General features: G+C 47.1%; 1 protein-coding gene across 7 annotated transcripts in view; it reads left to right on the top strand.

The window, feature by feature from the left end:
• The first annotated feature begins 2,169 nt into the window (after positions 1-2,169).
• DCST1 (DC-STAMP domain containing 1) overlaps positions 2,170-27,882 on the top strand; it is a 52,444-nt gene continuing 26,731 nt past the window's right edge. Inside the window, exons 1-6 of one of the 7 annotated variants that reach the window (XM_068263473.1) lie at positions 2,170-2,465; positions 4,145-4,270; positions 7,005-7,079; positions 8,183-8,311; positions 9,271-9,410; positions 11,155-11,341. In XM_068263473.1, coding sequence (XP_068119574.1) covers positions 2,342-2,465; positions 4,145-4,270; positions 7,005-7,079; positions 8,183-8,311; positions 9,271-9,410; positions 11,155-11,341 — 781 coding nt within the window. In that variant the 5' untranslated portion in view covers positions 2,170-2,341. The remainder of the gene's footprint in view (positions 2,466-4,144; positions 4,271-7,004; positions 7,080-8,182; positions 8,312-9,270; positions 9,411-11,154; positions 11,342-27,882) is intronic. The other 6 variants (XM_068263471.1, XM_068263469.1, XM_068263472.1 and 3 more) reach the window with 6 other exon arrangements.

Here is a 27,882-nt window from a genome sequence, read left to right as displayed (position 1 = left end):
GCAGCATTTGCAAGCTTGCAAATGCTGCAATCTAGGGAGATCAGGTGAGCACCTAACCACAGTACTGCTCTCTGTGCACAGCATTGGAGACGGAAAGGAAGAGGAAGCCTCTGCACTGGAGATGAGTGGAGAAATGAGTGTCACTGATGGCTGCTGCAGTTTGAAGGCGAGCTGGCTACCTATACTGAAAGGGATGGTGGGGATGGGAAAAGGAGGGATTAAGGGAGTCATCTGGCTACCTATACTGGATTGAAAGGCAGGAGGGGTCATCTGGCTACCTATACTGGAGGGAAGGGGGAAGGGTCATCTCGTTACCTATACTGAAGGGGGGCGGCTGGTGACAGTGGCCTTGGGTGGTAAAGAGTACAAATCCGGCCATGAGTACCAGTATAAATACATAATAATAATATGGCAGGACATTAGACTATGACTATGGCAGGCATTAGATTGTGAGCTCCTCTGAGGATAGTCAGTGACATGACAATGTACTCTGTAAAGTGCTGCAGAAGATGTCAGTGCTATATACATACATAATAATAATATGGTAGGACATTAGACTATCACTATGGTAGGATTATGAAGAAGGGTGGAGGCGCCCATAAATAAATAGCCCTCAGAGTATACATTATAAAGACATAAGCAAATACATGAGGTGTCTTACCTCTCCAGATGAATCAACCCAGAAAAACAAGGGCTTAGATCAGGTAAGGTTTATTCAAGCACAATTAAAAAAAAGACAACTCGTTTCTTGGGTCTCTGTCCACTTCCTCAGGTCAATAAAGTGTCTTAAGGAACTCAGTTTGCAGCGTTTGGTTCCCACGCTGCAAAATGAGTTCCCTAAGGCGTTTTTTTTTCCTTTGGAGGTGTCCTTCCCACTAGTGTGGTGCTATCCACAGCTAATAAAGATTCCAGGAGAGTGACCTCCCGGTTCAGGCAGGACCTGGAGTACCGAACGGGGATGGCGATTTCCCATAGTCGATATACGTTGGTTTCAGGTTATGCAACTTACCTTTGTGAGCATAACTACGCTTGTGATATGGAGCTAATTTTATCCTACGACACTGCACCATTTGCCTCCTGGTCTCATCTTTGTCACACAGGCTACCGTGGCTCCCCCCCCCCCCCCCCCCCCCCATGACCGTCCCTACTTCTATGGTAGGGATTAGTTTGTGAGCTTCTCTGAGGACAGTCAGTGACATGACTAAGTACACTATAAAGCGCTGCAGATGATGTCAGTGCTATATAAATACAAAATAATAATATGGTAGGACATTAGACTATGACTAGGGTAGGATTAGATTGTGAGCTCCTCTGAGGACAGTCAGTGACATGACTATGTACTTTGTAAAGTGCTCCAGAGGATGTCAGTGATATATAAATACATTACATTTTTTCAACCCAAATAACTATGGTAGGACATTATATTATGACTATGGTAGGATTATACTGTCAGCTCCTCTGAGGACAGTCAATGACATGACTATGTACTCTGTAAAGTGCTGCAGAAGATGTCAGTGCATCTCTTCACATGGTACTAACTCATATGATCTGGCGTAGGTAGTATGATGGCTAGCAGTGCCTAGGGTGTCAAGAAGTAGTATACAACTGGCATTCTACATGGCATTGAGTGTATTTAGAGTATAGACCGTATTTGCAACAATAAAAGTATATCCTGGCAAACACATCCATGAAAGCAGAAGAAAGGGGAGACCCCGAAATATCAGACAATTGCCAGCTTCCACCACTCTGACAGGGTAAAGGTGGACACTAATGATACAATTCACCGAAAGATAGTTTACAAATGATTCTTCTAAATATCGCCTAACCAATCCGATCAGATTAATGAAATCGATCTGACTTTTGGATCAATGTCATTAATGTGATCAGATTGGTTAGGAGAGTTTTGTCCATTAGTGGTCCCAAACGATCATTTCCAATCATTCATACAGAGAATCATTTGTAACAATCACTCGGTGAATTGTATTGTTAGTGGCTCCCTTTACACATTTGGACTGTATTAGCCTAAATTCCTTGACAATATATTTACAATTACAAAATCCAGCAATGAGACAACATGCTTTTGTCCTGACTAGATCCTTGCTCTAGCTGAAAAAGTACGCAGTACTGTTTAACTGCAGCAGGAGCCCGGCGGGTGCAGCTGATCAGCTGACGGGGAGGAGTCTATGGCTGCCCATCTGAAAGAGGCAGTGCTGAGCAGTTACCCCTCCTAACAGTCACCCAGGCCCATTACAGAGTGTGCTGCCTTCAGCCATATCTCCTAACCAAGCATTAATCTGTCTGTTTTATTAGCTCGGCCTCGGTCGAGCAGATAAAACCAGCTATGCAGGAAGAAGGGCAGGATGACCCCAGCGGGTGTGGCGAGGAGGCGGAGTCAGCGACCCCCCCAAATAAGATTGGCCCAGAAGACTCTGAGAAAACACGGAAACCAAAGCCGCCAAATACAAGTAAAATTCCAAACATGTATAGGCGCTAGTTAGCGGGCGATAGTCTAGTTGAGGGGGCCAAGCAGGAAACCTAATAAACCAATGGCCGCTCCCCACTCACGGTAATTTGGTCGCCACCCACTAATTTGTAAGAGATAGGAGACCTACCGGTAAACAATATCCACGCCACCAACCGAATAGGTTTAGTCAAGTTGCACGAGCGGAGGCAGTGACCTGAGTGAGCACCTTGCCCAAAGCCGAGAGGCCTAAGGCGTTGCATTTAGCCTCTGCCATAAGGGCCCATTAACCACTTAAATACCAGCGGTCTCTACCCCCTTAAAGACCAGAGACCGCTGGTACAAGCATCGGCGGAAACCCGTCGAATAGCCGCACTTACCACCGCAATCGCCATACACGTCGCACGTCAGGAACCTGGGCCACCCACTCTGCCGTCTCTTTGATGGCAGAGTTCCTGTGAGCCAGTCAGGAGCTGCTTTCATTGGCTCCTGACCCGGTCTTTCAATGTAAGCCAATGGGAGCCGCTTACATTGAAAGACAGGGTCAGGAGCCAATAAAATAGTCTCCTGACCGGCTCACAGGGCTCTGACATCTTAGAGACAGGCAGAGCCGGTGAGCTGGGGCGAGAGATGTCGGGTTGGAGCGGCGCGATCGGCGGGGAGCGACGGAAATGACGGATGTGCGCAGCGGCTAACTGAAATCTACACCCTGCCAGCCAGGAGCCCACCAAAACAGGGCGTAGATTTCAATTAGCTTGGTCCGAAAGTAGTTAAAACAATGGTTATGATAGTAAATTTTGGCGTGGGACTTGCCCATTAATATATTGGGCACCGGGGCCACAAAATGCAGCCATAAATAGAGGGCGGTTGTTGCTTCAATAGTGCCTTCCCCGGGAGGGGGTCTTAAAGGGAATGTCCAGGCTAATAAAAAAGAAAAAAAAAAAAAGCTCTACTTACCCGGGACTTCCTCCGGCCCCTGGCAGCCGCTATGACCCATGCCACAGCTCTGCTCTCATCCGTGCTCTCATGAGAGAGGAGCTGCAGTGTGGGACATAGCGGCTGCCAGGGGCCGGAGGAAGCCCCGGGTAAGTAGATCTTTTTTTTTTTTATTAGCCTATTAAACCTTTAAGGGCTTGTTCACACCTAGGTCATTTTTGCCTTTTTTTAGCGCCCGCAATTTTGAAAATTGCCCTAAAAGCGCTTGTGCAGTGATTCCCTATGAGAGTGTTCACATTTGAGCGTTTCGATTCGGATCCGCTCACCAAGGCGGTGCCTGTACCATTTTTGGGGCGATTTCCTCATAATGGTATGTATAGGGAAATCACAAAACGCTTCAAAAAGCACTTGGTATAGCGATTTCCCCAGCGCTTTTAAGAAAAAATACATTGCATTTATTCTTTTCCGGGTCAAAGAGTTCACTTCCCGACTTGCATCAGGAAGAGAAAAAACAAATTGCTCTGCAAAAGCGCTTTGAAAAGCGCTTTACACAAAACTGCTTATAGAGCTTATTTGAGTCCGCTCAGGTCATTCATTTCAAATGTCAGTAAAACGTGAGCAGCTTTTCCTGGTATTAGACTAAGCTTAGTAGGTTACTAGGCTTGGAGAAAGGATTCTAGAGGTGTCTCACAGCATACCTTCAACAACGGTTCCTTCTGCTGACCACTCATGTCCTCCTCATTCCAGCTCTGAAGCGCCTTGCGTTCTCTTATCTACCCGACTTCTGCTCCAGCTTCCTCTACTGTGACCCACAGGACTTCCGGGTCTCCAAGTTCTTCCTGGGATTAGCAACAGGAGGATTCATTGGACTTGGTAAGCCTTCTAAAAAACTGTTCAAGGTGTCTAGGTCCTGCTAGTTGTTGTAGTCCAGATCCTAATTGTGCATCTCCCCAAAGCATGGACATTCCTACAATAAACAGACAAGGGACAACGTCAGATTTATAAGCTACTCCAGGCAAGATACAATCAGAGATTTAAAGCAAACTTGTGACAAGAAACCTTTTTAGTTCGATGCTTAACTACCAAATGTCCTTGAATATAAGTTGACCCCTAAATACGACCCTCCTAAGCTGGAATTTTAGGACTCAATATCTACCCAGAAAAGTTAATGGTTAAGCTTGGGGACCAGGAGGAGTTGATGGCTGCACTGCTTAAGGTATTACAGCAATTAACTCTCCTGGTCCCCAAGTGCAGCAATTAAGCACCTCATACCTCCAGCGGATCTTGCAATCCTGGTTCATGCCCTTATCACATCACGGCTGGACTCAGGGGTGAGCCTGGGGTGCCTGGCACCTGGGTGCAAGATTTTCTCTGGCGCCTATGGGAGTGGTTAAATTAACCGCGCCCAACCACATAACCACACCCATGTCCTGCCTAATCACACCCACACCTTCCACCTCTTTACGCATGCATGTGATACTCCATTCCTACCCCTCTTCCATGGGCTTGCTCCTGGCTGGCTTTGGCTGCCTGCGAGTCTGCTAGTCTTTGGACCGACTCAGGCTGAGAGGCTCTGCGAGTGCGACGCAGTCACACACTGCGTATTTATAGCTACCTGCGGCCACCCTACTCTCGCTTGCTGTCGTCGTCTCCTCCCCCCGCCAAGCCCAAGCGTGAGGTGGGCTGCCTGTATCTTTCCCGTTGCGCCGTGCAGCCTGCCAGTGTTGCCAACCTTTCACGTTATTTTTTACTGACAAATACCTAAAAATTTACTGACAAAAGATTATTTTTACTGACAAAATTTCCACAATAAATGCACATAAGAGACAGAGTTTTACCAGTAAATGCACGTAATGACAGACAGCTTTTCCCCAGTAATTGCACATAATAAGAGACAGCTTTTCACCAGTAAATGCACATAATAAGAAACCGCTTTTCACCAGTAAATGCACATAATAAGAGACAGTTTTTCACCCGTAAATGCACATGACAAACAGCCAGTGTCCCCAGTATATGTAGCCAGCCTGGACCCCCTTTAGGTAGTGAGCGACAGGGAGCCCTGTTTAGGTAGTGACCGACAGGGAGCCCTTTAGGTAGTGAGTGACAGGGACCCCCTTTAGGTAGTGAGTGACAGGGACCCCTTTAGGTAGTGAGTGACAGGGACCCCTTTAGGCAGTGAGTGACAGGAACCCCTTTAGGTAGTGAGTGACAGGGAGCCCTTTAGGCAGTGAGTGACAGGGAGCCCTTTAGGCAGTGAGTGACAGGGACCTCTTTAGGTAGTGAGTGACAGGGACCCCTTTAGGTAGTGACAGACAGGGACCCCTTTAGGAAGTGACAGACAGGGACCCCCGTTTAGGCAGTGAGTGACAGGGACCCTCGTTAAGGCAGTGAGTGACAGGGACCCCGTATAGCTAGTGAGTGACAGGGACCCCCGTATAGCTAGTGAGTGACAGGGACCCCCGTTTAGGCAGTGAGTGACAGGAACCCCCTCCCCCTCTAGCCACCGCTGCTCCCCCCTCACCTTGCAGTGTAGTCAGACCTCAGGATCAGCGGCGACATGACCAGTAAGAGCGGGCGCCGGACACACCCGCTCTATATGCGGAAGTGATGTCACTTCTGCATATCAGTGCGGTGCGCTAGGTCCTAGCGCCCGCACTATTGGTCGCCGCCTGATCGAGGTCTGACGCGGCGGCGGCTAGAGGGGGGGAGGGAGGTATGGAGTGGCGGCGGCTAGAGGGAGGGAGCGGCGGCTGGGTGGCACCTGACGCAGACAGGCGCCTGGGTGCAATGCACCCGCCCGGGCACGGCCCTGGCTGGACTCCTGCAATGTAATCTAGGCAGGCCCTCCAAACAAAGACCTGCACCCCCTGCAATAAGTACTAAATACAGCTGCAAGGCTGTTAACTAGCCAACCCCGCTATTGCCACATAACACTAACCCCTTCTCCCACTCCACTGGCTACCAATAAAATGGAGAATTCTATTTAAGATTGGCTTATTGACATTTAAATCCTTGCACAATCTGGGCCCTGGATACCTTTAAGAGAACCTGAACTGAAAATAAAATGTCAGAATAACCATACACAGGTCATACTTAACTCCTGTGTAGTGTATTCCTCAATCTCTTTTTCCTCTCCTGCGTCCCATTTGTCCAGTGTGATCAATGGAATTCTCCGTCCTCCATTTTAAAAAATGGCCATTACCCCATAACAGCTTCCTGGTCAGCACACTGTTAAACTGTAATATCACCCACTTGACACATGGACGTTACCTTGCACATTCAGTTGTAACTGACATCTGCTGATATTTAACTGACAGCAACTGATATATTTCAGTTCTGGCAAAATATTGTCAGATCTGGAAGGGATCACTGTAAGAAGAAAATGGTGAGCTTCTGAGAGGAACTGACGGTGAGGTTAGCATGAAAATAATGTTGCTCGCTTCAGGATCCCTTTAAGGACTTGTTGCAACCAACCCCCCCCCCCCCCCCCCCCGGCTGTCCCCATTAAAAAAAGCGCCAGGCTAGCAACATGCAGATTGTCGCTAGCCTGTAAAATATATTTTTCATGCCATTAGTCACACATTATAAGTTTTGTTGTCTTCCCCAGGAGTCTACTTCATGCTGATACATCCACTTGAGATATCAGATTTATATAAGGCATATATACTGCGAGCAATAACAGGTGAGTTCAATATATATTCAGTATCACGCGGTTGGCATTTTGCCTTGTCCTAACCTTAGATACGTGCACAACAGAAGACCAGGCGGTTCTTAGGGGCGGACCTACAGTGATAATTATCATAATGGGGTTCCCTTACATCCACACCGTCTTGTCTAGGAAGACCCCCACAGCCCTGGGTTATCTATGCGGGGGTTCCTAGAGAAGCGTTGGCAGGGGTGACACCTGAGGGAGAGGCGGTTATTTATTTTTAATAGATTTCATGTTGAACTCTATTCAGGGTCAGATTTCTGGTTAGGCCATTAAGGCCCGGGCTTTGGGCGGCAGCTGGCCAAGGGGCGGCTGGACATGGAAGATAGATTGCTACATATGGAATACAGAGGTTGCAAACTGAATACAAAGGTCATAAAGAGCAACACAGAGAAATGGGGAGCTGCTGCCAAAGGGACCTGTATAGAACCGAAGGAGGCTGCTGTACATTGATGTTAGACACGGAAGAGGGGGCTGCACAAGGAATTGGTGGGTGGGCGCTGCACATGGAAGGGAAGCTGCAAGAAAGTTGGCATAGGGGTGGGAAAAGTTTAAATCCGGCCTTGAGGCTATTCGAAAAATTAATGTGCAGTGTATGGCAGTGATAGATCTCTGTCAGATGTCGCTCAGAGAGGGATCTTTTGGGTGCATCGAAAGAAAGTCTGCTAGTGTATGGCCACCTTAGCACTTCCCACAACCACTAGACCTTGATGATGCAGCCAAGAGCAAGAACCCGGCTCTGAAAAGCTGTTTGAATTAGGCGGCACTTTTAAAATTCTAATTTAAAAATGCATTGCGCCAAACATCGCGTTTTATGGCCCTTCCCCACTTCATCAGGTGATAAAACACGAGGTTAAAAAAAGGTCATGTGAGCTCCACTTTACTCTCACTATAAGAGTGCTCACTTGCTTCCATACTGATCTGGCACTTTTTCACTTGATGGGGTGGGGCCACCAGTTCATTCCCTGGACACCACCTACGAGGTCCTAGGCTACTGACAGGGTTGCCTTCCGAAATAACAAGTTCTCTATCTGCGTAAACTTTGTTCACAAGCTTTTTCCTTTTAACCTCATCAGGGACTTTTGCCATAGGTTGGAGTTTGTCATCCCACGTCCGTTGTGCCACCTTCATCTTTATACCGAATATTCTGGGTAAGGAGGGACGGACGTATCTGCTAGTGATTGTTATGGCTGTCATCTATGCCGGTAACTAACTGTGTACTGTCAGGGTTTACATAGAACAAATCAGAATCTATATGCTGGTTGATGGTTTATTAAAGTGGACCTCCGCTGTGAATACCAAGGTGAAAAAAAGAGCAAGAATGACACTTTTGACTGTTTTCCCCTTTTTTTTTCTCCCACCCACTGATTAACCAAATTGACTCTTAGCAGTCTTTGCAAAGGCAGAAAACGGCCATGGCTGTTTTTTTAGAAAGTGGGCTTGGCTAACCCACAAAATCTATTTTTATGGCATATGGGGCCACTTTTTAGAATTTTTTTCCCACTACTCTGGTAAAGCTTCTGCTGCCCGTGCTGATAGCATGGGTTTTATTTTTACACCGGAGGTCTGCTTTATTAAAAAGGGACCCTGAGCAGGAACCAAAAATGCCAAAATTAACGTACCTGGTGCTTCCTCCAGCCCCTTGTAGTCAGTGTCAGTGAGGTTTCTCGGTGGCTCCCTCTGTTCTTCACAAGGAGTTGTGTGTACCTGCGCATGTGTGGCCCCTCCACGTGCCAGTCTTGCTCGCCTGTTGCCTAGAGCGTTCTGTGCATGCGCGGTTCATTCTTTCAAGAACAACACTTCTGCAGAACACGGCAACAAACGCACGGAGGGGCCATGCATGTGCAGTTGCACACGACTCCTTGCGAAGTCACTGTACTAATGAAACTGCCGGCAGAAGAATAGAGTGAGCCCAGAGGACACAGAGAAACCTCACTCACTGCGATGGGCTGGAGGAAGCCCCAGGTAAGTTCATTTTGGCATTTTTTTGGGTCCTGTTCAGGGTCCCTTTAAGTGACAAGCAGAGACAACGGGAGCCAAGCTAGAGCAGCCAATGACATGAAAGGAACATTCTGATTGGCTGTGCTCACGTTGGCTTCAGTTTTCTCAGCACCAGTCTAGATAAATCGACAACCCCATCATGTTTTATTGTGTTTCTCCTCAGGACCGGGTGCAAATCTGCAGCACAACGTGATGGAGATCCCACGCTCCATCAGCTGCTCCATAGATGTGCAATACAACAACACCAAGACGCTCTGGAAGATTATGTACACACCTATGAAGAAGATCTATTTCAATCTGCTGGTGAGCAAAAGGAATTGCAATGGTCAGGAGACAAAAGTGCAATAAAAACTGTGTATACACTTCAGATTACGGTCACCCAGCAGGGATTGGAACACGACCCCTCGAGTGACAGTATGGGGCCGAAGCGAGAGCAGAATCATCAACAAGGCAACCGATTATATACATGGCGGTGGAGAAGAGCACATGGGGAGGGGGGCCCTGCCAAATAGGCTTACAATCTAAGGGGTGGGTATTTTAACAGCAGGGGCATAACTAGAAATCACAAGGCCCCCCCCTGTGAAACTTTGGATGCCTGCCAGCCCCCCCCCCCCCTTCCTTCTCTTAAAAATGACTTTTTAAGATATTCCAGTTTTATTTTAGGTTTAAATCTACTTTTTAAGTAATTGTTTTATTATTTTTGCTCAATGACACATTCATTGACGTATGCCAGAGCTAAAATCTATGAACTATTAGCCCCCTTTCATCTCTTTCCTGCTCTCAGAAGCCATTTTCTGCTAGGAAAGTGTTTTATAGTTGGAATTTGTTATCAGTGAGGGTCACACTGTAGTCACTTCCTGTCTGAGTCAGGACTGAGTCAGCCACTTACATACCTGATATTTAACTCTTTCAGACAGAGAAAGAAAAAAGGAACATAGCATAGTTATTTCATTTGTGAGCTAGGCACTGTACATACCCATGTCTATCTCATCATGTCACCTCAGGTATCCTTTAAAGGGAACCTAAACTGAGATATATATGGATGTTTCCTTTTAAACAATACTGGTTGCCCGACAGTCCTGCTGATCTCTTTGGCTGCAGTGGTGGTTGAATTACACACCTGAAACTAGCATGCAGCCTATGCAGTCTGGACTTCAGTCAGAGCACCTGATCTGCATGCTTGTTGGGGGCTGTGGCTAAAAGTATTAGAGACACTGGATCAGCAGGAGAGTCAGGGAACTGTTATTATTTTTAAAGAAAAATCCATATCCTTCTCTGTTTAGGATCCCTTTAATGAGTTAACTAAAAATCAGTTCTCCACTCACAAGTATTGGGAATAGGAATGTAATACACTCAACTTACCCATCTCCTCTACAAGGCTTAGACCCAGTGGCATAGCTAAAGCGCTGTGGGCCTCAATGCAGGTTTTACAATGGGGCCCCCCCAAGCACTTTATACATATACAATTGATACGACACACCCAAACCTGGGATGAAGTTCAAATTTTGGTTACGGTTTCGCTTTAATTTAAGGCTTTATGTACGTTAGCCCTAAAGGCGGCCCCACACCATAGAATTAAAAGATCCAATCTTACACCAATTCAATAAATAGGATCGGTTGTCCCGAAAACTCAAAAGCTTTTTTTTTTTTGTTTTGGATCGAATTCCCAAGGTTTTTTTGTTTATTTTTTTTTTTTTTGGAGATTGGACATTTTGGAAAATTCAGAATAATTTTACCAATAATTGTATGGTGTGAGATGGATTGTGAAATTGTATTCAAGCAGAAAAACAAAATTGTATGTAACTATTCGGTACATTTTTCTCTCTATTTTTCTAACCGCGTTTACGTACATTTGGCTCAAACTTGCAGCAATCTCGAAAATACGCGTGTGTGGTACCTCAAAGATTCTGATCGAAACTTCCGATCAATCTGAAAATTGGATCGGAATGCTCGAATCAAATCAAAATAAAAAATATTGTATGGTGTGTGGCCACCTTTAGAGAGAGGTCTTCTGAAACTGACCAGGTTCCATGCTGGTGTCTTCTAGTCCAGGGGCAAAGACTTTACAGATTTCAGCAATAAGGTGAAAGCTGCCTACAGGTCCACAGAGGAGCAGGTGAGCGACAACGAGGGCTACGACAAGGAGAAAGAAAAAGAGCTGAGGAAAAAGTCCAAGAGCAGCTTTCTGTCTACACAGAGTCTGTTTCAAATGAAGACCTACCTGCGCTGCGAATGTAAGTGCCAGAGGCATCCTGTATACTGGTGGAGTGATATCTGGGGATGCTCAGACACCAGTCACAAAGGGTTTCTGGGTCAGCAGACAATATGGCAGATTTCCAAAGTATTGGAGTCTGTTACTGGGGGTATAGCTCATTAATAGGGTCTACCATGTGGCTCGACCTTAGTACTGGTATATGACCAAGTATTGCAGTCTGTTATGGAGGTCTGGTCTGTTCCTGTGAGTCTTTTTGTTTACTGTGGTCTAGTCTAGTGTTGGTATCTGGTCTAGAGTTGGCATCTGTCATTGGGGCCTGCTCTAGTGTTGGTGTCTATCACTGGGGTCTGGTCTAGAGTTGGGGCCTGGTCTAGAGTTGTCATCTGTCACTGGGGTCTGGTCTAGGGTTGTTGTCTGTCACAGGGGTCTGGTCTAGAATTGTCATCTGTCACTGGGGTCTGGTCTAGCGTTGTCATCTGTCACTGGGGTCTGGTCTAGAGTTGTCATCTGTCACTGGGGTCTGGTCTAGAGTTGTCATCTGTCACTGGGGTCTGGTCTAGAGTTGTCATCTGTCACTGGGGTCTGGTCTAGAGTTGTCATCCATCTGTCACTGGGGTCTGGTCTAGTGTTGGGGTCTGTCACTGGGGTCTGGTCTAGAGTTGTCATCTGTCACTGGGGTCTGGTCTAGAGTTGTCATCTGTCACTGGGGTCTGGTTTAGAGTTGTCATCTGTCACTGGGGTCTGATCTAGTGTTAGGGTCTGTCACTGGGGTCTGGTCTGGAGTTGGGGTCTGTCACTGGGGTCTGGTCTGGAGTTGGGGTCTGTCACTGGGGTCTGGTCTGGAGTTGGGGTCTGTCACTGGGGTCTGGTCTAGTGTTAGGGTCTGTCACTGGGGTCTGGTCTAGTGTTAGGGTCTGTCACTGGGGTCTGGTCTAGTGTTGGGGTCTGTCACTGGGGTCTGATCTAGTGTTAGGGTCTGTCACTGGGGTCTGATCTAGTGTTAGGGTCTGTCACTGGGGTCTGGTCTGGAGTTGGGGTCTGTCACTGGGGTCTGGTCTGGAGTTGGGGTCTGTCACTGGGGTCTGGTCTAGTGTTAGGGTCTGTCACTGGGGTCTGGTCTAGTGTTGGGGTCTGTCACTGGGGTCTGATCTAGTGTTAGAGTCTGTCACTGGGGTCTGATCTAGTGTTAGGGTCTGTCACTGGGGTCTGGTCTAGTGTTGGGGTCTGTCACTGGGGTCTGGTCTAGTGTTGGGGTCTGTCACTGGGGTCTGGTCTAGTGTTGGGGTCTGTCACTGGGGTCTGGTCTAGTGTTGGGGTCTGTCACTGGGGTCTGGTCTAGTGTTCGGGTCTGTTGTGGATTTCTGGTCTGCTACTGGGAGTGTGATCCACTACTGGGGTCTGTCACAAGGTTCTGGTCTAGCACTGGGGTTTGTCATTAAATATATAGTTTAGAATTGAGGTCTGTCACTGATCTAATATTGAGATTATGCTTACAGGGTACCCAGTAAGCTCATAGAGACTCAGAATAAGCAGTGATTAAGAGGGGCCAAAAAGGTCCCCTTCCAAAAAATAAACAAAACATAAATGTTCCATCTTAAACCAGGAAGGCATTTGCAATTAACCACTTCAGCCCGCAGGTGTTTTCACTTTCAGGACGGAAGCAAATTTCCTGTCAGCGCTACTCCACTTCATTCGCCAATAACTTTATCACTACTCATCACACGTAAATGATTTTTATCTTTTTTTCGCCACAAATTAAGCTTTTTGTGAGCAATACTTGTTTTTTCACTAATTACTTTATGTTCTATGCATTTTCTAGGCAAATACACAAAAAAAGCGCGCACGCACGCACGCACGCACACACACACACACACACACTATTTCTCCAATACGATTCCCTATAGTTTTAAAATAACCACTTCAGGAAGAGAGCAATTTTCACATATCAGCGCTGCTCCCATTCATTTTCCAATAACTATTACTACTTATCACACCTAAAAGATCTATGAATTTTTTTTCAGGACAAATTAGGCTTTTAGTGAGTAATATTTTGGTTTAGTAATTACCTTATTTTCTACGCGTTGTAAAGGGAAAATAAGGGGGGAAAAAATGGAACAAACACACCATTTCTCCATTTACATCCATTATAGCTTTACAATAAACAGTGCTAACTATAAGTTAAACCCACAAATTTTTTTGCTTATCCATCCTGGTTGTTACAACATTTAGATTATGTTCCTAGTTAACTGTATGGTGAGAATATTGTATTTGCAATTAAAGGTGTCATTTTCTGTTTTGTCTTTTTTGCTTTCTCATTGTACACCATCGATGATTACAAAACCTTATTTGCAAAAATAACAGTAATATACCCTAATGGCATACATATTAAAAAAACAAAGTTCCTAAGGTAACAATATAGTTATTTATGTTTATATTCTTTCACTTTGTTTTCATTTTACAAGTCTTGGTTTTGGTACACAATATACAAAATTTGTATTGCTTTTGATTCAGTTTGTTATGGAAAATAATACACAAGACATAGCCCTTAACCCTAAAATCTATTCTACTACTTATCACATTTAAAATGCTGCCCCATATGTCTTGTGTAGCTTTACTAATACTTTCCCAAGCTTGATTATAATTTTGAAAATTAATTTCTATGTTGGATTGAGTTTGTCCCTACCCATATCTCATGTGATGTGGGTCCAAGCTTTAAAACACACCAAAATGCATCAATTAATGCCTTACTAAAAGCATGGGAGCATTTACTAAAATTCCCTCCTACAAACCACTTTAATGAACAGCCCAACATCCCTCTCACAGCCCTAAAACTTTTAACCACCTCCTTAAACTTAGATCCTTGGACCTCAGCAAGGATAATATACATAAGAGACATCATGAAGAACCACAATATATTACTGTTCAAAGATCTACAACTAAAATACAACCTCCATAGCTCACAATTTTTTACATATCATAGAACCCACCACATACTGAAAGCTGGGAAAATAAATATTCTTAAAGTCCCAGAAAATATCTCATTCCTCCTTAAAGTGGTCTAACACCCAGCATTTCAACTTTGCTTTAAAAGATTGCTTACAGCTTATAAACTATTATGCCAGATTTTTTTTTTAGCAGAAATTCACTGAATGGATTAAACATGACATTTTAGTGCTGCATTTAGCTAGAAATGCTCCTCGTGCTTGCTTGTTTAGTTACAAATGTATCTATCTACAATGTAACAAACAAACACTGCTCTGAGAGAACAAAGAGGGCTTCCCCGGCAGGCTTTTCAAAGGTCTATTTGTATTCCAAATAAAGATACATTTTGTAACTACAGATAAGAACGGATGCGGATTCCTAGTTAAATCCAACACTAAAATGTCATGTTTAACCCATTCAGTGAATTTCTGCTTAAAGAGGAACTCCAGTGAAAATAATGTAGTAAAAAAAGTGCTTCATTTTTTACCATAATTATGTATAAATGATTTAGTCAGTGCTTGCTCATTGTAAAATCTTTCCTCTCCCAGATTCACATTCTGACATTTATTACATGGTGACATTGTTACTGTGGGCAGGTTATTTAGCTGTTTCTAGCTGCTCTGTCTGTTACAGATAGCTAATAACAGCTATTTCCTGTCTCTGAACATTGTTACATTGTGGCAGTTTGCCAGCAGTACCGCGGTATTCAGAGCCTCTTGTGGGAGGGGTTTCAGCACAAAATCAGTCACACAGCGCCCCCTGATGGTCTGTTTGTGAAAATCATTGTCTTTCTCATGTAAAATGGGGTATCAGCTACTGATTGGGAAAAAGTTCAATTCTTGGTTGGAGTTTCTCTTTAAAAAAAAATCTGGCATAATAGTTTGTAAGCTGTAAGCAATCTTTTAAAGCAAAGTTGTAATGCTGGGTGTTAAACCGCTTTAAGAACCATTTCTCTTCCAAAGGCAACATAACAATCCTATACAATAAAACCTAACTGTCCCTGCATCATCCACTTTCCCTGTCTGTCCGTCCGTGGCTTTTTTGTACTGCGCATGTGCGCAGTACAGACAGCCGTTGGGACGGGAGGTCGGTCCATGGAGCAGTGTGGCCGGGTACGCTCGCGTGGCGGTGGGCATGCACTGACTGGCGGCGGTAATTTCACTACCTAGAGCCCGTTTTTAAACAGGCTTAGGTAGACTAGTTTGGTATAATTCCCTCCTTCCATCCAATGACAAAGTGCTCACAAAATTCTCACGTGCTTCGTCTAATGACCTACAAATCCCTATTTCTCCATTAAAATTAGTTAATGCCGTATCACAAGTTATCAAACTTAGCAAGTGTAACAACCATTGGGAATCCCATCAGAAAATTATATCACGTTGGTACCTCACACCTAGACGTCTTGCCATGTTCTCACCTAACTCATCTGCAATCTGTTGGAGATGTAACAAAAACATAGGAACTCTCTTACATATGCTATGGACTGTAAAACAATAAGAACTCTATGGAGAAGTGTGGAAATTGACCTTAAATCCATCATCCGCCCCAATTTCTCGCTAACTCCAGATATATCTTAATTTACATATGAGCAATAGTTGCGTACTTGTGAGTATCAGGGAAAATTATGGTTCCTAATTTTAGTTTAAGCTGATGTTTTTTGTTCTTTGTTGTTTTTGTTTAGAGCTACTTAAGTTATGTTCTTGGCACCCTGACCACGGGCATTTAAATGTCAATAGCTCTAGTAGTTGTTGCTCTAAGAATTGATTTTAAAATTCATCAGGGTCTGGGGAATTGTCATTGTAAACAAAGCAAATGTTTTTATTATTCTATCAGTATGCATTAGTGGTGCTCAGCAGAGCTCGAATATTCGAGTAGCTCGAATATTCGAGCTCTTTTTCAGCTATCCGAGCTCGGTATTCGAGCTCCGAATAGCTGTAGCTATTCGAATGGGCTATCCGAGTACACTCGAATAGCCCATTCACTATTCGAGCTATTCGAGCAAACGGCGCTATTCGAGCTCGGTACCGAGCTCGAATAGCGTCATAGCCCAGATTGATGTCCTTAGAGCCAATCAGAGGGCTCCCAGGCCCTCTCACAGAGGGGGACCCTGGCCAGCCCCTACCCTATAAATAGCGGCCGCCATGTTCCGTTTCTCCATGCTTGCCTGAGACTTGTACAGAGAGAGAGTTGCTCCTTTGTGCTTTGGCTTAGCAAGTGCTCTATTGTGATCATTTACCTAGCGTTTTTGCTCACCTACACCTGCCATATACACCTATATTGTTGTTAGTTAGATAGACATTGTATTTTAGTTAGTAGCTTGTGTGTTACATTAGAGACAGGCAGCTGCTGCAAGCTTACAGGTTTAGGCCTCAGGGGGGCCTTGCCTCTGTGGGCAGCTGTCCTCTGTTTATTTCTCTCATCTATACCAGTATTTCTGCTGTCCTTTACTAATAGTATTGTAGTTATACTGTACTAGGAGTAGGACACTCACTGACTGTCACTGTTTATAGGCTACTAGCTAGCTCCTGCGTGTGTGCACTCACTCACTGTCTGTGTGTACACACACTCTATTTCCTTCTGATTACTGATAGATTATTGTTAGTTAGTTGTACTTACTGTTACTACTTACTCTTACTGTACTAGGAGTCTAGGACACTCAGTCAGACAGTCACTGTGTTCATAGGCTACTAGCTCCTGCGTGCGGTCACTCACTGTCTGAGTGTACACACACCACCCACACTCCATTTCCTTCTGATCGCTGATTGATTATTGTAATTAGTTAGTTCTACTTACTGTTACTACTTACTCTTACTGTACTAGGAGTCTAGGACACTCAGTCACTGTGTGTTCATAGGCTACTAGCTCCTGCGTGCGGTCACTCACTGTCTGAGTGTACACACACCACCCACACTCCATTTCCTTCTGATCGCTGATTGATTATTGTAATTAGTTAGTTCTACTTACTGTTACTACTTACTCTTACTGTACTAGGAGTCTAGGACACTCAGTCACTGTGTTCATAGGCTACTAGCTCCTGCGTGCGGTCACTCACTGTCTGAGTGTACACACACCACCCACACTCCATTTCCTTCTGATCGCTGATTGATTATTGTAATTAGTTAGTTCTACTTACTGTTACTACTTACTCTTACTGTACTAGGAGTCTAGGACACTCAGTCACTGTGTTCATAGGCTACTAGCTCCTGCGTGCGGGCACTCACTGTCTGAGTGTACACACACCACCCACACTCCATTTCCTTCTGATCGCTGATTGATTATTGTAATTAGTTAGTTCTACTTACTGTTACTACTTACTCTTACTGTACTAGGAGTCTAGGACACTCAGTCACTGTGTGTTCATAGGCTACTAGCTCCTGCGTGCGGTCACTCACTGTCTGAGTGTACACACACCACCCACACTCCATTTCCTTCTGATCGCTGATTGATTATTGTAATTAGTTAGTTCTACTTACTGTTACTACTTACTCTTACTGTACTAGGAGTCTAGGACACTCAGTCACTGTGTTCATAGGCTACTAGCTCCTGCGTGCGGTCACTCACTGTCTGAGTGTACACACACCACCCACAATCCATTTCCTTCTGATCGCTGATTGATTATTGTAATTAGTTAGTTCTACTTACTGTTACTACTTACTCTTACTGTACTAGGAGTCTAGGACACTCAGTCACTGTGTTCATAGGCTACTAGCTCCTGCGTGCGGGCACTCACTGTCTGAGTGTACACACACCACCCACACTCCATTTCCTTCTGATCGCTGATTGATTATTGTAATTAGTTAGTTCTACTTACTGTTACTACTTACTCTTACTGTACTAGGAGTCTAGGACACTCAGTCACTGTGTGTTCATAGGCTACTAGCTCCTGCGTGCGGTCACTCACTGTCTGAGTGTACACACACCACCCACACTCCATTTCCTTCTGATCGCTGATTGATTATTGTAATTAGTTAGTTCTACTTACTGTTACTACTTACTCTTACTGTACTAGGAGTCTAGGACACTCAGTCACTGTGTGTTCATAGGCTACTAGCTCCTGCGTGCGGTCACTCACTGTCTGAGTGTACACACACCACCCACACTCCATTTCCTTCTGATCGCTGATTGATTATTGTAATTAGTTAGTTCTACTTACTGTTACTACTTACTCTTACTGTACTAGGAGTCTAGGACACTCAGTCACTGTGTTCATAGGCTACTAGCTCCTGCGTGCGGGCACTCACTGTCTGAGTGTACACACACCACCCACACTCCATTTCCTTCTGATCGCTGATTGATTATTGTAATTAGTTAGTTCTACTTACTGTTACTACTTACTCTTACTGTACTAGGAGTCTAGGACACTCAGTCACTGTGTTCATAGGCTACTAGCTCCTGCGTGCGGGCACTCACTGTCTGAGTGTACACACACCACCCACACTCCATTTCCTTCTGATCGCTGATTGATTATTGTAATTAGTTAGTTCTACTTACTGTTACTACTTACTCTTACTGTACTAGGAGTCTAGGACACTCAGTCACTGTGTGTTCATAGGCTACTAGCTCCTGCGTGCGGTCACTCACTGTCTGAGTGTACACACACCACCCACACTCCATTTCCTTCTGATCGCTGATTGATTATTGTAATTAGTTAGTTCTACTTACTGTTACTACTTACTCTTACTGTACTAGGAGTCTAGGACACTCAGTCACTGTGTGTTCATAGGCTACTAGCTCCTGCGTGCGGTCACTCACTGTCTGAGTGTACACACACCACCCACACTCCATTTCCTTCTGATCGCTGATTGATTATTGTAATTAGTTAGTTCTACTTACTGTTACTACTTACTCTTACTGTACTAGGAGTCTAGGACACTCAGTCACTGTGTTCATAGGCTACTAGCTCCTGCGTGCGGGCACTCACTGTCTGAGTGTACACACACCACCCACACTCCATTTCCTTCTGATCGCTGATTGATTATTGTAATTAGTTAGTTCTACTTACTGTTACTACTTACTCTTACTGTACTAGGAGTCTAGGACACTCAGTCACTGTGTGTTCATAGGCTACTAGCTCCTGCGTGCGGTCACTCACTGTCTGAGTGTACACACACCACCCACACTCCATTTCCTTCTGATCGCTGATTGATTATTGTAATTAGTTAGTTCTACTTACTGTTACTACTTACTCTTACTGTACTAGGAGTCTAGGACACTCAGTCACTGTGTTCATAGGCTACTAGCTCCTGCGTGCGGGCACTCACTGTCTGAGTGTACACACACCACCCACACTCCATTTCCTTCTGATCGCTGATTGATTATTGTAATTAGTTAGTTCTACTTACTGTTACTACTTACTCTTACTGTACTAGGAGTCTAGGACACTCAGTCACTGTGTTCATAGGCTACTAGCTCCTGCGTGCGGGCACTCACTGTCTGAGTGTACACACACTAAATTTACTTGTGATTACTACTGATTATTGTAACTGCTAGTTGTACTTCCTGACTGTTACTACTTACTTACTGTACTAGGGGACACTCACTCAGTCACCTCACCAACCAACCCACTCCATTAAAGTACCCCACTTTTCACCCGCCCTTTTAAAAAACTTTTGTCTATACGCCCAAAACATTGAAGATGTCTGGAAGTGGCAGCCAGCGCGGTTTGGGCAAGGGGAAGGGCAGCAAGGGAATCAGGAGGAGAGGGAGCAGCATTGTGGCAAGCCACGGCCGCGGGCGCGCCACCATGCACAGTTCCGCAGCAGCAGCAGCAGCGTCAGTGGCTAACATTCCTCCCATAGCCACTGGCCGTGGACGCCTTGGGCGCCGCCCAGCAGGAGCATCTGCAACTCACGCTGCAGAGACACAGCAGCAGCAGCGTGTAGCACCTGCTCCCATTTTCCTCCAGCCGGGTCGGAAACGTCCCATTGAGGAAAAGGATGCAGACACTGTGGTGCAACTCATGACGGAGGATGAGCAGCCCGCCATCAGCTCTGCATCCGAGGCCTCCACCCTCACCACCACCACCACCCCTGTTCGCAGCAGCCGCCCAGCAGGGTCTGGGGAGGAGGCCAGTTCACCGTCACTCGCCGACCTGTCATTCAGCAGTCTTTTGACCCCAGGCATCATGAGTAAATTGTCTGCTGTTGTTGGCGATCTTGAGGAGGAGATGCTGATGGGCACTTTGGGGGATGAGGGATTGAACAGCAAGACTGTGGCGACAGTCAAGCAGCCCATCCATGCATCAGGAGAGGAGTTTGGGGGGTCCTCATCCCAGCAGGACATGTTTCAGGAGGGGGAGGATGATGATGACCCGGTGACAGACAGAGACTGGGTGCCACCACCTCCAGGGGATGTCGTCCTCAGCAGCTCTGAGGAGGAGGAGGAGGATGCGCTTGTGGGCCTTGCAAGGAGGCGCATCATTGCAAGCATTGGCAGCGTCCCACACCCTGCTGGTGTCTCAGGCTCAGCAGCAGCAGCATCAGCCAGTACCACCACCAGCCGCACCCAAGCCCCCCCCCCAACCACCACAGGGAGACAGGCAGCAGCGCTTCCATGCCGTAGGGGGATGTTTAAGTCACCAATCTGGCGATATTTCACCATGCCCACTGTGTACAGCAAGTACGCCACTTGCAACCACTGTCAGCGGAAGTTGAGCAGAGGTGCAGATCCCTTAAAGTTCTGCACCAGCTCGCTCATCAACCACCTTGCGGCTAAACATTTCCACCAGCATGAGGAGTTCCAGAGGCTGAAGGCATCTGGTGCTGGCAGTGGCACCACACCCATCACTGCACAGCCTTCAGCAGCAGCAACAGCAGCCACCCGCCCTCCTGCTCCTCCAGCAGCACCAGCAGGAGTGCGGAAACGCACTGCTCCTCCCCCCTCTGCAACTCCTGCCGCCGACACTGAGGCCTGTTCTGGCAGCCAGTCCTCAGTGGCCTCCTCCGCTGTGTCTGCTGATTCCCGTGTCAGCAAAAGGCCACGCCAGAGCCTTTTGAGCGAGTCCTTCCAGGGGGTGGTTAGGGCTCTGCCTCCCAGCAGCCGTCGCGTGCGGCAGCTGAACGGCTTGCTGGCACGGGCCATGTGCTCCCAACTCCTGCCGTACACGCTCGTGCAGGAGGGGAGCGACATTCGTGCGCTGCTTGCTTGCGCAGCCCCAGACTGGCAGCTCCCCAGCAGACACTTTTTCTCCCGCAAGGCCATTCCTGCACTGCACCGCTTTGTGATGGCCAATGTGGAGCGAGGGCTGGAGCACGCGGTTGGTGAAAGGGTCCACGTCACCATGGACTCCTGGAGCAGCCGCTTCGGGACAGGCCGCTACCTGTCCTTCACTGTCCACTGGGTCAGCTTGGTGGAAGGGGGTGAGGATGGGAGAGCAGCAGCGGGCACAGCAGCAGCAGCAACACAGTGGGTGGTGCCACCCCGCAGGCTCAGGGGAACTGCAGCAGGTTCCTCCGATCCTCTGCCATCCTCCGGCACACCTGGCCAAACCCCCCGCCTCAGCAGCAGCGTGAAGGCCCGCCACTGCCAAGCGCTGCTGCACTTGGTCAGCCTTGGGAAGACCAAGCTGACGGCAACCCATGTGTTGGCCAAACTCCAGGAGCAGGAGAGGATTTGGCTGACCCCCAGAGGCCTCAGAGTCGGAGAGGTGGTGGCCGACAATGGGGCCAATCTGGTTGCCGCAATACACAGGGGAAACCTGACCCACATCCCCTGTCTTGCCCACGTGCTGAACCTGGTGGTGCAGAAGTTCCTGCGCACCTACCAGGGGATGGGCGAACTGCTGGAAACGGCAAAGAATGTTGTGCGTCACTTCCGGCGCTCGGCTGCAGCCTGTGCGAGCCTGGAAGACGTGCAAAAGGAGCTGGATCTGCCACGCCATCGGCTGATCCTTGACGTTCCGACTCGCTGGAACTCCACCCTGGCGATGTTGGAGCGTCTGGTTGAACAGAGGCACGCTGTCAAACAGTACCTTGCCCTGGCCACTGTTTCCGCAGCTCTGAGAAGGGACAAGACCAGCAACTTCCCGTCCATCGTCCCCGATGATGACTGGAGGCACATGCAGCAGGTGTGCTTAGTGCTGGCTCCCTTCCTGCAGGCCACAAACATGGTGAGCAGGGACCATGCTATGGTCTGCGAGTGGGTGCCCCTGGTTTCTCTGCTGAACAGGGCCCTCGATGCTTTGCTGGAACAGGGAGCGGCAGCCTTGGACCAGCAGGAGCGGCAACCAGCTGCGCAGTCCACCTCTGAGGGGGAGGAGGAGGAGGACTTGGTGGAGGTCCCTGACCTGGCTGCTGATGAGGGGGATCAGCACAGCGCAGCTGAGTTGGTGCGGGGGTGGAGAGAGGATGAGGCAGCAGAGGAGGAGGATGAGGACAGCACTGACGTCGATGTGCCAGCAGACGTGGCCCGCCTCTTCCCAATGGCAGCGCACATGCTGACGTGCCTGCGCAGGGACCCCAGGGTGATCCAGATGAAGCAGAGGGAGGACATCTGGATCAGCATGATGTTGGACCCACGCCTCAAGGGGAAGTTGAGCCAGTTCCTGCCGCCTGCAGGAGGAGACCCAGCGCAACAAATAAGGAGCTTGCAGCAGGCCCTTGTTTAGCGCTTGGAGGAAGCCTTCCCCCAGCCTTCCACCCCCACTGTCCAGCAGCCAGCACAGAGGCAGCAGCAGGTGCCTGCATCCAGCAGCAGCAAGCGCCCCACAGACCTGCTGTCTCTCAGCCACGAGCTCTACAGGACTGTAGAGGCTCCGGCAGCAGTGACTAGAGAGGAGATGCATGCAGCAGCATCCTCCTCCGGTCACAGCCAGCGCCTGACCCGCATGGTGGCTGACTACATGGGGTCGTACAGCGGGCTTGACAGCGATGCCCCTGTTGATCCCATGGAGTATTGGGTCAAGCGCATGGAGATCTGGAGCGAGCTGGCGCAGTACGCCCTGGAAGTGCTGTCCTGCCCCCCTTCCAGCGTGCTGTCCGAGCGCTGCTTCAGTGCAGCTGGTGGCGTGGTCACCGAGAAACGCTCACGTCTGTCTCACAAGTCTGTGGACAGACTGACGTTTCTCAAGATGAACCAGGCGTGGGTGGAAGGCGAGTTCCTGGCCCCTGTTGTCGGCGAGAGGGGGACATGAACTGGCTGCCGGAACCATCGTTAATGTGCCTTACCACCCTTTACCACCTCCTGGCTCCTGCTCACTAAGCCAGCCTGGTTCACTTTGACTATTACGTCGCCTGCAGCCACACATTTTACACCTACAGCGGGCTGCTGTGTACTGCCCTTCTGCTGTCTGTCTGTGTTTCCCACTGCCAGGGTACACAGATGATTTACCTTCTGCTGCCACTCTGCCACCAGCTATTACGTCAAACAATAGCTATATTGGTTGCAAAACCAAAAACCAAAAAACCATAAAAAAAAAAAAAAGGTTTAATTTTTCTGAGGTGCCCGGGTTGAAAACTGTGTTGTCCCAGTTGTGTATTGGACACAATGTGGGCTGCACGACCGCTGTCTGGGACCTCCTGTTGTGTTTATTTACAGCCCTGGTATCACCGCTAGGTACCAGGGCTATTATGTCACGCTGCCTACCTGCTGCCACACTCACACTGCTCCTCCATACCTCCTCCTGCTGCTGCTGCTGCTGTCTGTCTGTGTTTCCCACTGCCAGGGTACACAGATGATTTACCTTCTGCTGCCACTCTGCCACCAGCTATTACGTCAAACAATAGCTGCTCGCCTACTCCTCCATTCCTCCTCCTGCTGCTGCTGTCTGTCTGTCTGTGTTTCCCACTGCCAGGGTACACAGATGATTTACCTTCTGCTGCCACTCTGCCACCAGCTATTACGTCAAACAATAGCTATATTGGTTGCAAAACCAAAAACCAAAAAACCATAAAAAAAAAAAAAGGTTTAATTTTTCTGAGGTGCCCGGGTTGAAAACTGTGTTGTCCCAGTTGTGTATTGGACACAATGTGGGCTGCACGACCGTTGTCTGGGACCTCCTGTTGTGTTTATTTACAGCCCTGGTATCACCGCTAGGTACCAGGGCTATTATGTCACGCTGCCTACCTGCTGCCACACTCACACTGCTCCTCCATACCTCCTCCTGCTGCTGCTGCTGCTGTCTGTCTGTGTTTCCCACTGCCAGGGTACACAGATGATTTACCTTCTGCTGCCACTCTGCCACCAGCTATTACGTCAAACAATAGCTGCTCGCCTACTCCTCCATTCCTCCTCCTGCTGCTGCTGTCTGTCTGTGTTTCCCACTGCCAGGGTACACAGATGATTTACCTTCTGCTGCCACTCTGCCACCAGCTATTACGTCAAACAATAGCTATATTGGTTGCAAAACCAAAAACCAAAAAACCATTAAAAAAAAAAAAGGTTTAATTTTTCTGAGGTGCCCGGGTTGAAAACTGTGTTGTCCCAGTTGTGTATTGGACACAATGTGGGCTGCACGACCGCTGTCTGGGACCTCCTGTTGTGTTTATTTACAGCCCTGGTATCACCGCTAGGTACCAGGGCTATTATGTCACGGCGAGCTGCCTGCCTCATTGACTGCCTGCTGCCACACACTCATCCTCCTCCTCCTGCTGCTGAATTTACCTCCTGCTGTCTTTGTGTTTCCACTGCCAGGGAGCACATACAATGGCGCTTCCAACATGCGTGCGCCCACCAGCTATTTGTTACGCTCAAAAATAGATGCATTTCTTTAAAAAAAAATTGAAAAGAGAAATACGTGAAGAAGAATAAGACTATATTGAAAAGGAAGGAGAAGAAGAAGAAGAAGAAGAAGAAGAAGAAGAAGAAGAAGAAGAAGAAGAAGAAGAAGAAGAAGAAGAAGAAGAAGAAGAAGAAGAAGAAGAAGAAGAAGAAGAAGAAGAAGAAGAAGAAGAAGAAGAAGAAGAAGAAGAAGAAGAAGAAGAAGAAGAAGAAGAAGAAGACGATATAGAAGAAGAAGAAGAAAGATAAAGAAGAAGAAGAACAAGTATATACAGTAACACTACTGAACAAAATTAAGGACACAACTTCTCTTTCCACATTTTTTTTTAAAGGAACATCCCCACATAATCACTTGCTGTTGTTACTTGGAAAAAAAGAGGTTTCTTGCATCATTCACCCTCAAAACAAGTGTTGGAAGCTATTTAAGGCCAATTCGAATAGTCAGCTCGAATAGTTAGCTCGAATACCGACTCGAATAGTGAGCTCGAAGTCCGAGGTCGAATCGAATAGTAAAAATTATTCGACTCGAATATTCGAATGACCTCGAATAATTTACTATTCGAATTCGACCAAACTCGAATTTTAAAAAGGGGTATTTGAGCACCACTGGTATGCATTATATTATCAACAAACGGAGGCGACCCCTGATGTGTATGAAGGGTGAAAAGCCCACCACCAGGGAAACTTGTGCCTCATTCAGAATTATTTTCATTTCAGGACACAAACAAAATGTATCATTTACATAGTTTAACAGATTGAACAAATCTTTGTTCAATGAGATTCCTCCAGCTAGTAATTAGAGATGGCCCGAACGGTTTGCAGGCGAACTGATTCGCAAGAACTTCAGTGGTTTGCGTTCGCAGTGAACCGCAAACTATATGCGAGTTCGACCCGCCCCCTATACTACATTAGGGTCAACTTTGACCCACTACATCACAGTCAGCAGGCACAGGGTAGCCAATCAGGCTACACTCCCTTCTGGAGCCCCACCCCTCCCTCTTATAAAAGGCAGGCAGCGTCAGCCTTTTCACTTATTCGTGTGGCTGCAGTAATTAGAGAAGGGAAAGAACCTTGCTGCTGACTTAGGGAAAGCTTAGTTAGGCTCTTGTGTTAATTTTGTTAGGTTGCTCTTTCTTGCTGATCTTATTGCTAAAAAGCACTCCTCATCCTCAACAGCTCTTTTGAGAGCTAATGTTGTTCTTGTGATCTATTTTTTTTTTTTGTGCGTGTCCCACAGTCACTTGTGTTGCAAATACAGCCCTGTCGATCAGTCTTAACTGCTGAACCTTGGCCCCTTGGTAATTCCTACTGTGCCACTGCCAGGCCCAGCACATTCAGTGACTACTACCTGTGTGTGTGACAGCTGTACATTTGTAATACCAATCACTGCATACCCACCTGTGTTCAGTGCACCTAACTACCTACGTGAGCGCACGCAGTGTTATATACGCAGTGTCACTGCACCTGTTGACGGTATGTGTGTGTGTGTGTGTGTGTGTGACAGCTGCACATTTGTAATACCAATCACTGCATACCCACCTGTGTTCAGTGCACCTACCTATGTGACCGCAAACAGTGTTAGGTACCGTGAACATGTGCAGTGACTGGTATATGTGTGTGTGACAGCTGCAAATTTGTAATACTAATCATTGCATAATTGTTCACAGCACCTGTGTGACCGCACGCTGTGGAATATACCAGTCCGTGCATACCAGTTAACTGCACGTGTGTGACAGCTGCTCATTGTATTGTAATACCAGTCACTGCATACCTTTCACTGCACCTGTGTGACTGCACATTGTATTAGTCAAGTCAGTGCATACCTTTCACTTCACCCCCCCCCCCCCCCCCCGATATGGACAAATCAACAGGCAGACACAGAGGCAGGCCACCCGGCAACATCAGCTGCTGAGGCCACCATAGTGCCCACACCCCAGGGGGGCTCAGCGATTTGGAATTTTTTGTGTGTGTCTGCCTTATATCAGAGCAATGCCGCCTGTTCTCTCTGCCATCAAAAATTGAGCCGTGGAAAGGCCAGCAGCAACGAAGGGACAACTGCCTTACGAAGGCACATGGAGAAAAGGCAAAAACTGCAAAGATTAGACCACCAGAGGAAAAGCAACACACAAAAGAAAAGCCACCCTCCTTCTCCTCTTCCTCCTTCAGGTGCATCATCTAGAGCCGCTACAGCCCCAGCTCCCCAGGGCCTATGCTGCATGCCAGGTACGAGACGGTGTCACGCCGTCCAAATTCCAAAACAGCTGTAAACAGCTATTTCCCACAATGAAACAAGGTTCACAGACAGGAAACTGCCAGGAGTACCACAGTCCTCAGACTTTCTTGTGGGAGGGGTTTCACCACAATATCAGTCATACAGCACCCCCTGATGGTCTGTTTGTGAAAAGGAATAGATTTCTCATGTAAAAGGAGGTATCAGCTACTGATTGGGATAAAATTCAATTCTTGGTCGGAGTTTCTCTTTAACAAACAGGTGGATAAGTGGCTGACCCCACACCAACTGGAGATCGGCAACGTGGTGTGTGACAACGACAGCAATCTCATTTCGGCTTTGAATTTGGGAAAGTTGACACGTACCCTGCATGGCACATGTGCTGAATCTCATAATTCAGAGATTTGTGTCTAAGTACCCAGGCTTACAGGACATCCTGAAGCAGCCCAGGAAGGTGTGTGGGCATTTCAGGCGGTCTTACACGGCCATGGCACGCTTTTCCGATATGCAGTGGAGAAACAAATTGCCAGTGAGACTCTTGATTTGTGATAGCCCGACTCGCTGGAATTCGACCCTCCTGATGTTCAACCGCCTGCTACAACAGGAGAAAGCCGTCAAACATTATCTCTACA

This window comes from Hyperolius riggenbachi, chromosome 12 (genome assembly GCF_040937935.1).
Source record: "Hyperolius riggenbachi isolate aHypRig1 chromosome 12, aHypRig1.pri, whole genome shotgun sequence".
NCBI classification, from domain to species: domain Eukaryota; kingdom Metazoa; phylum Chordata; class Amphibia; order Anura; family Hyperoliidae; genus Hyperolius; species Hyperolius riggenbachi.
This window is presented reverse-complemented; position numbering and strand designations above follow the sequence as displayed.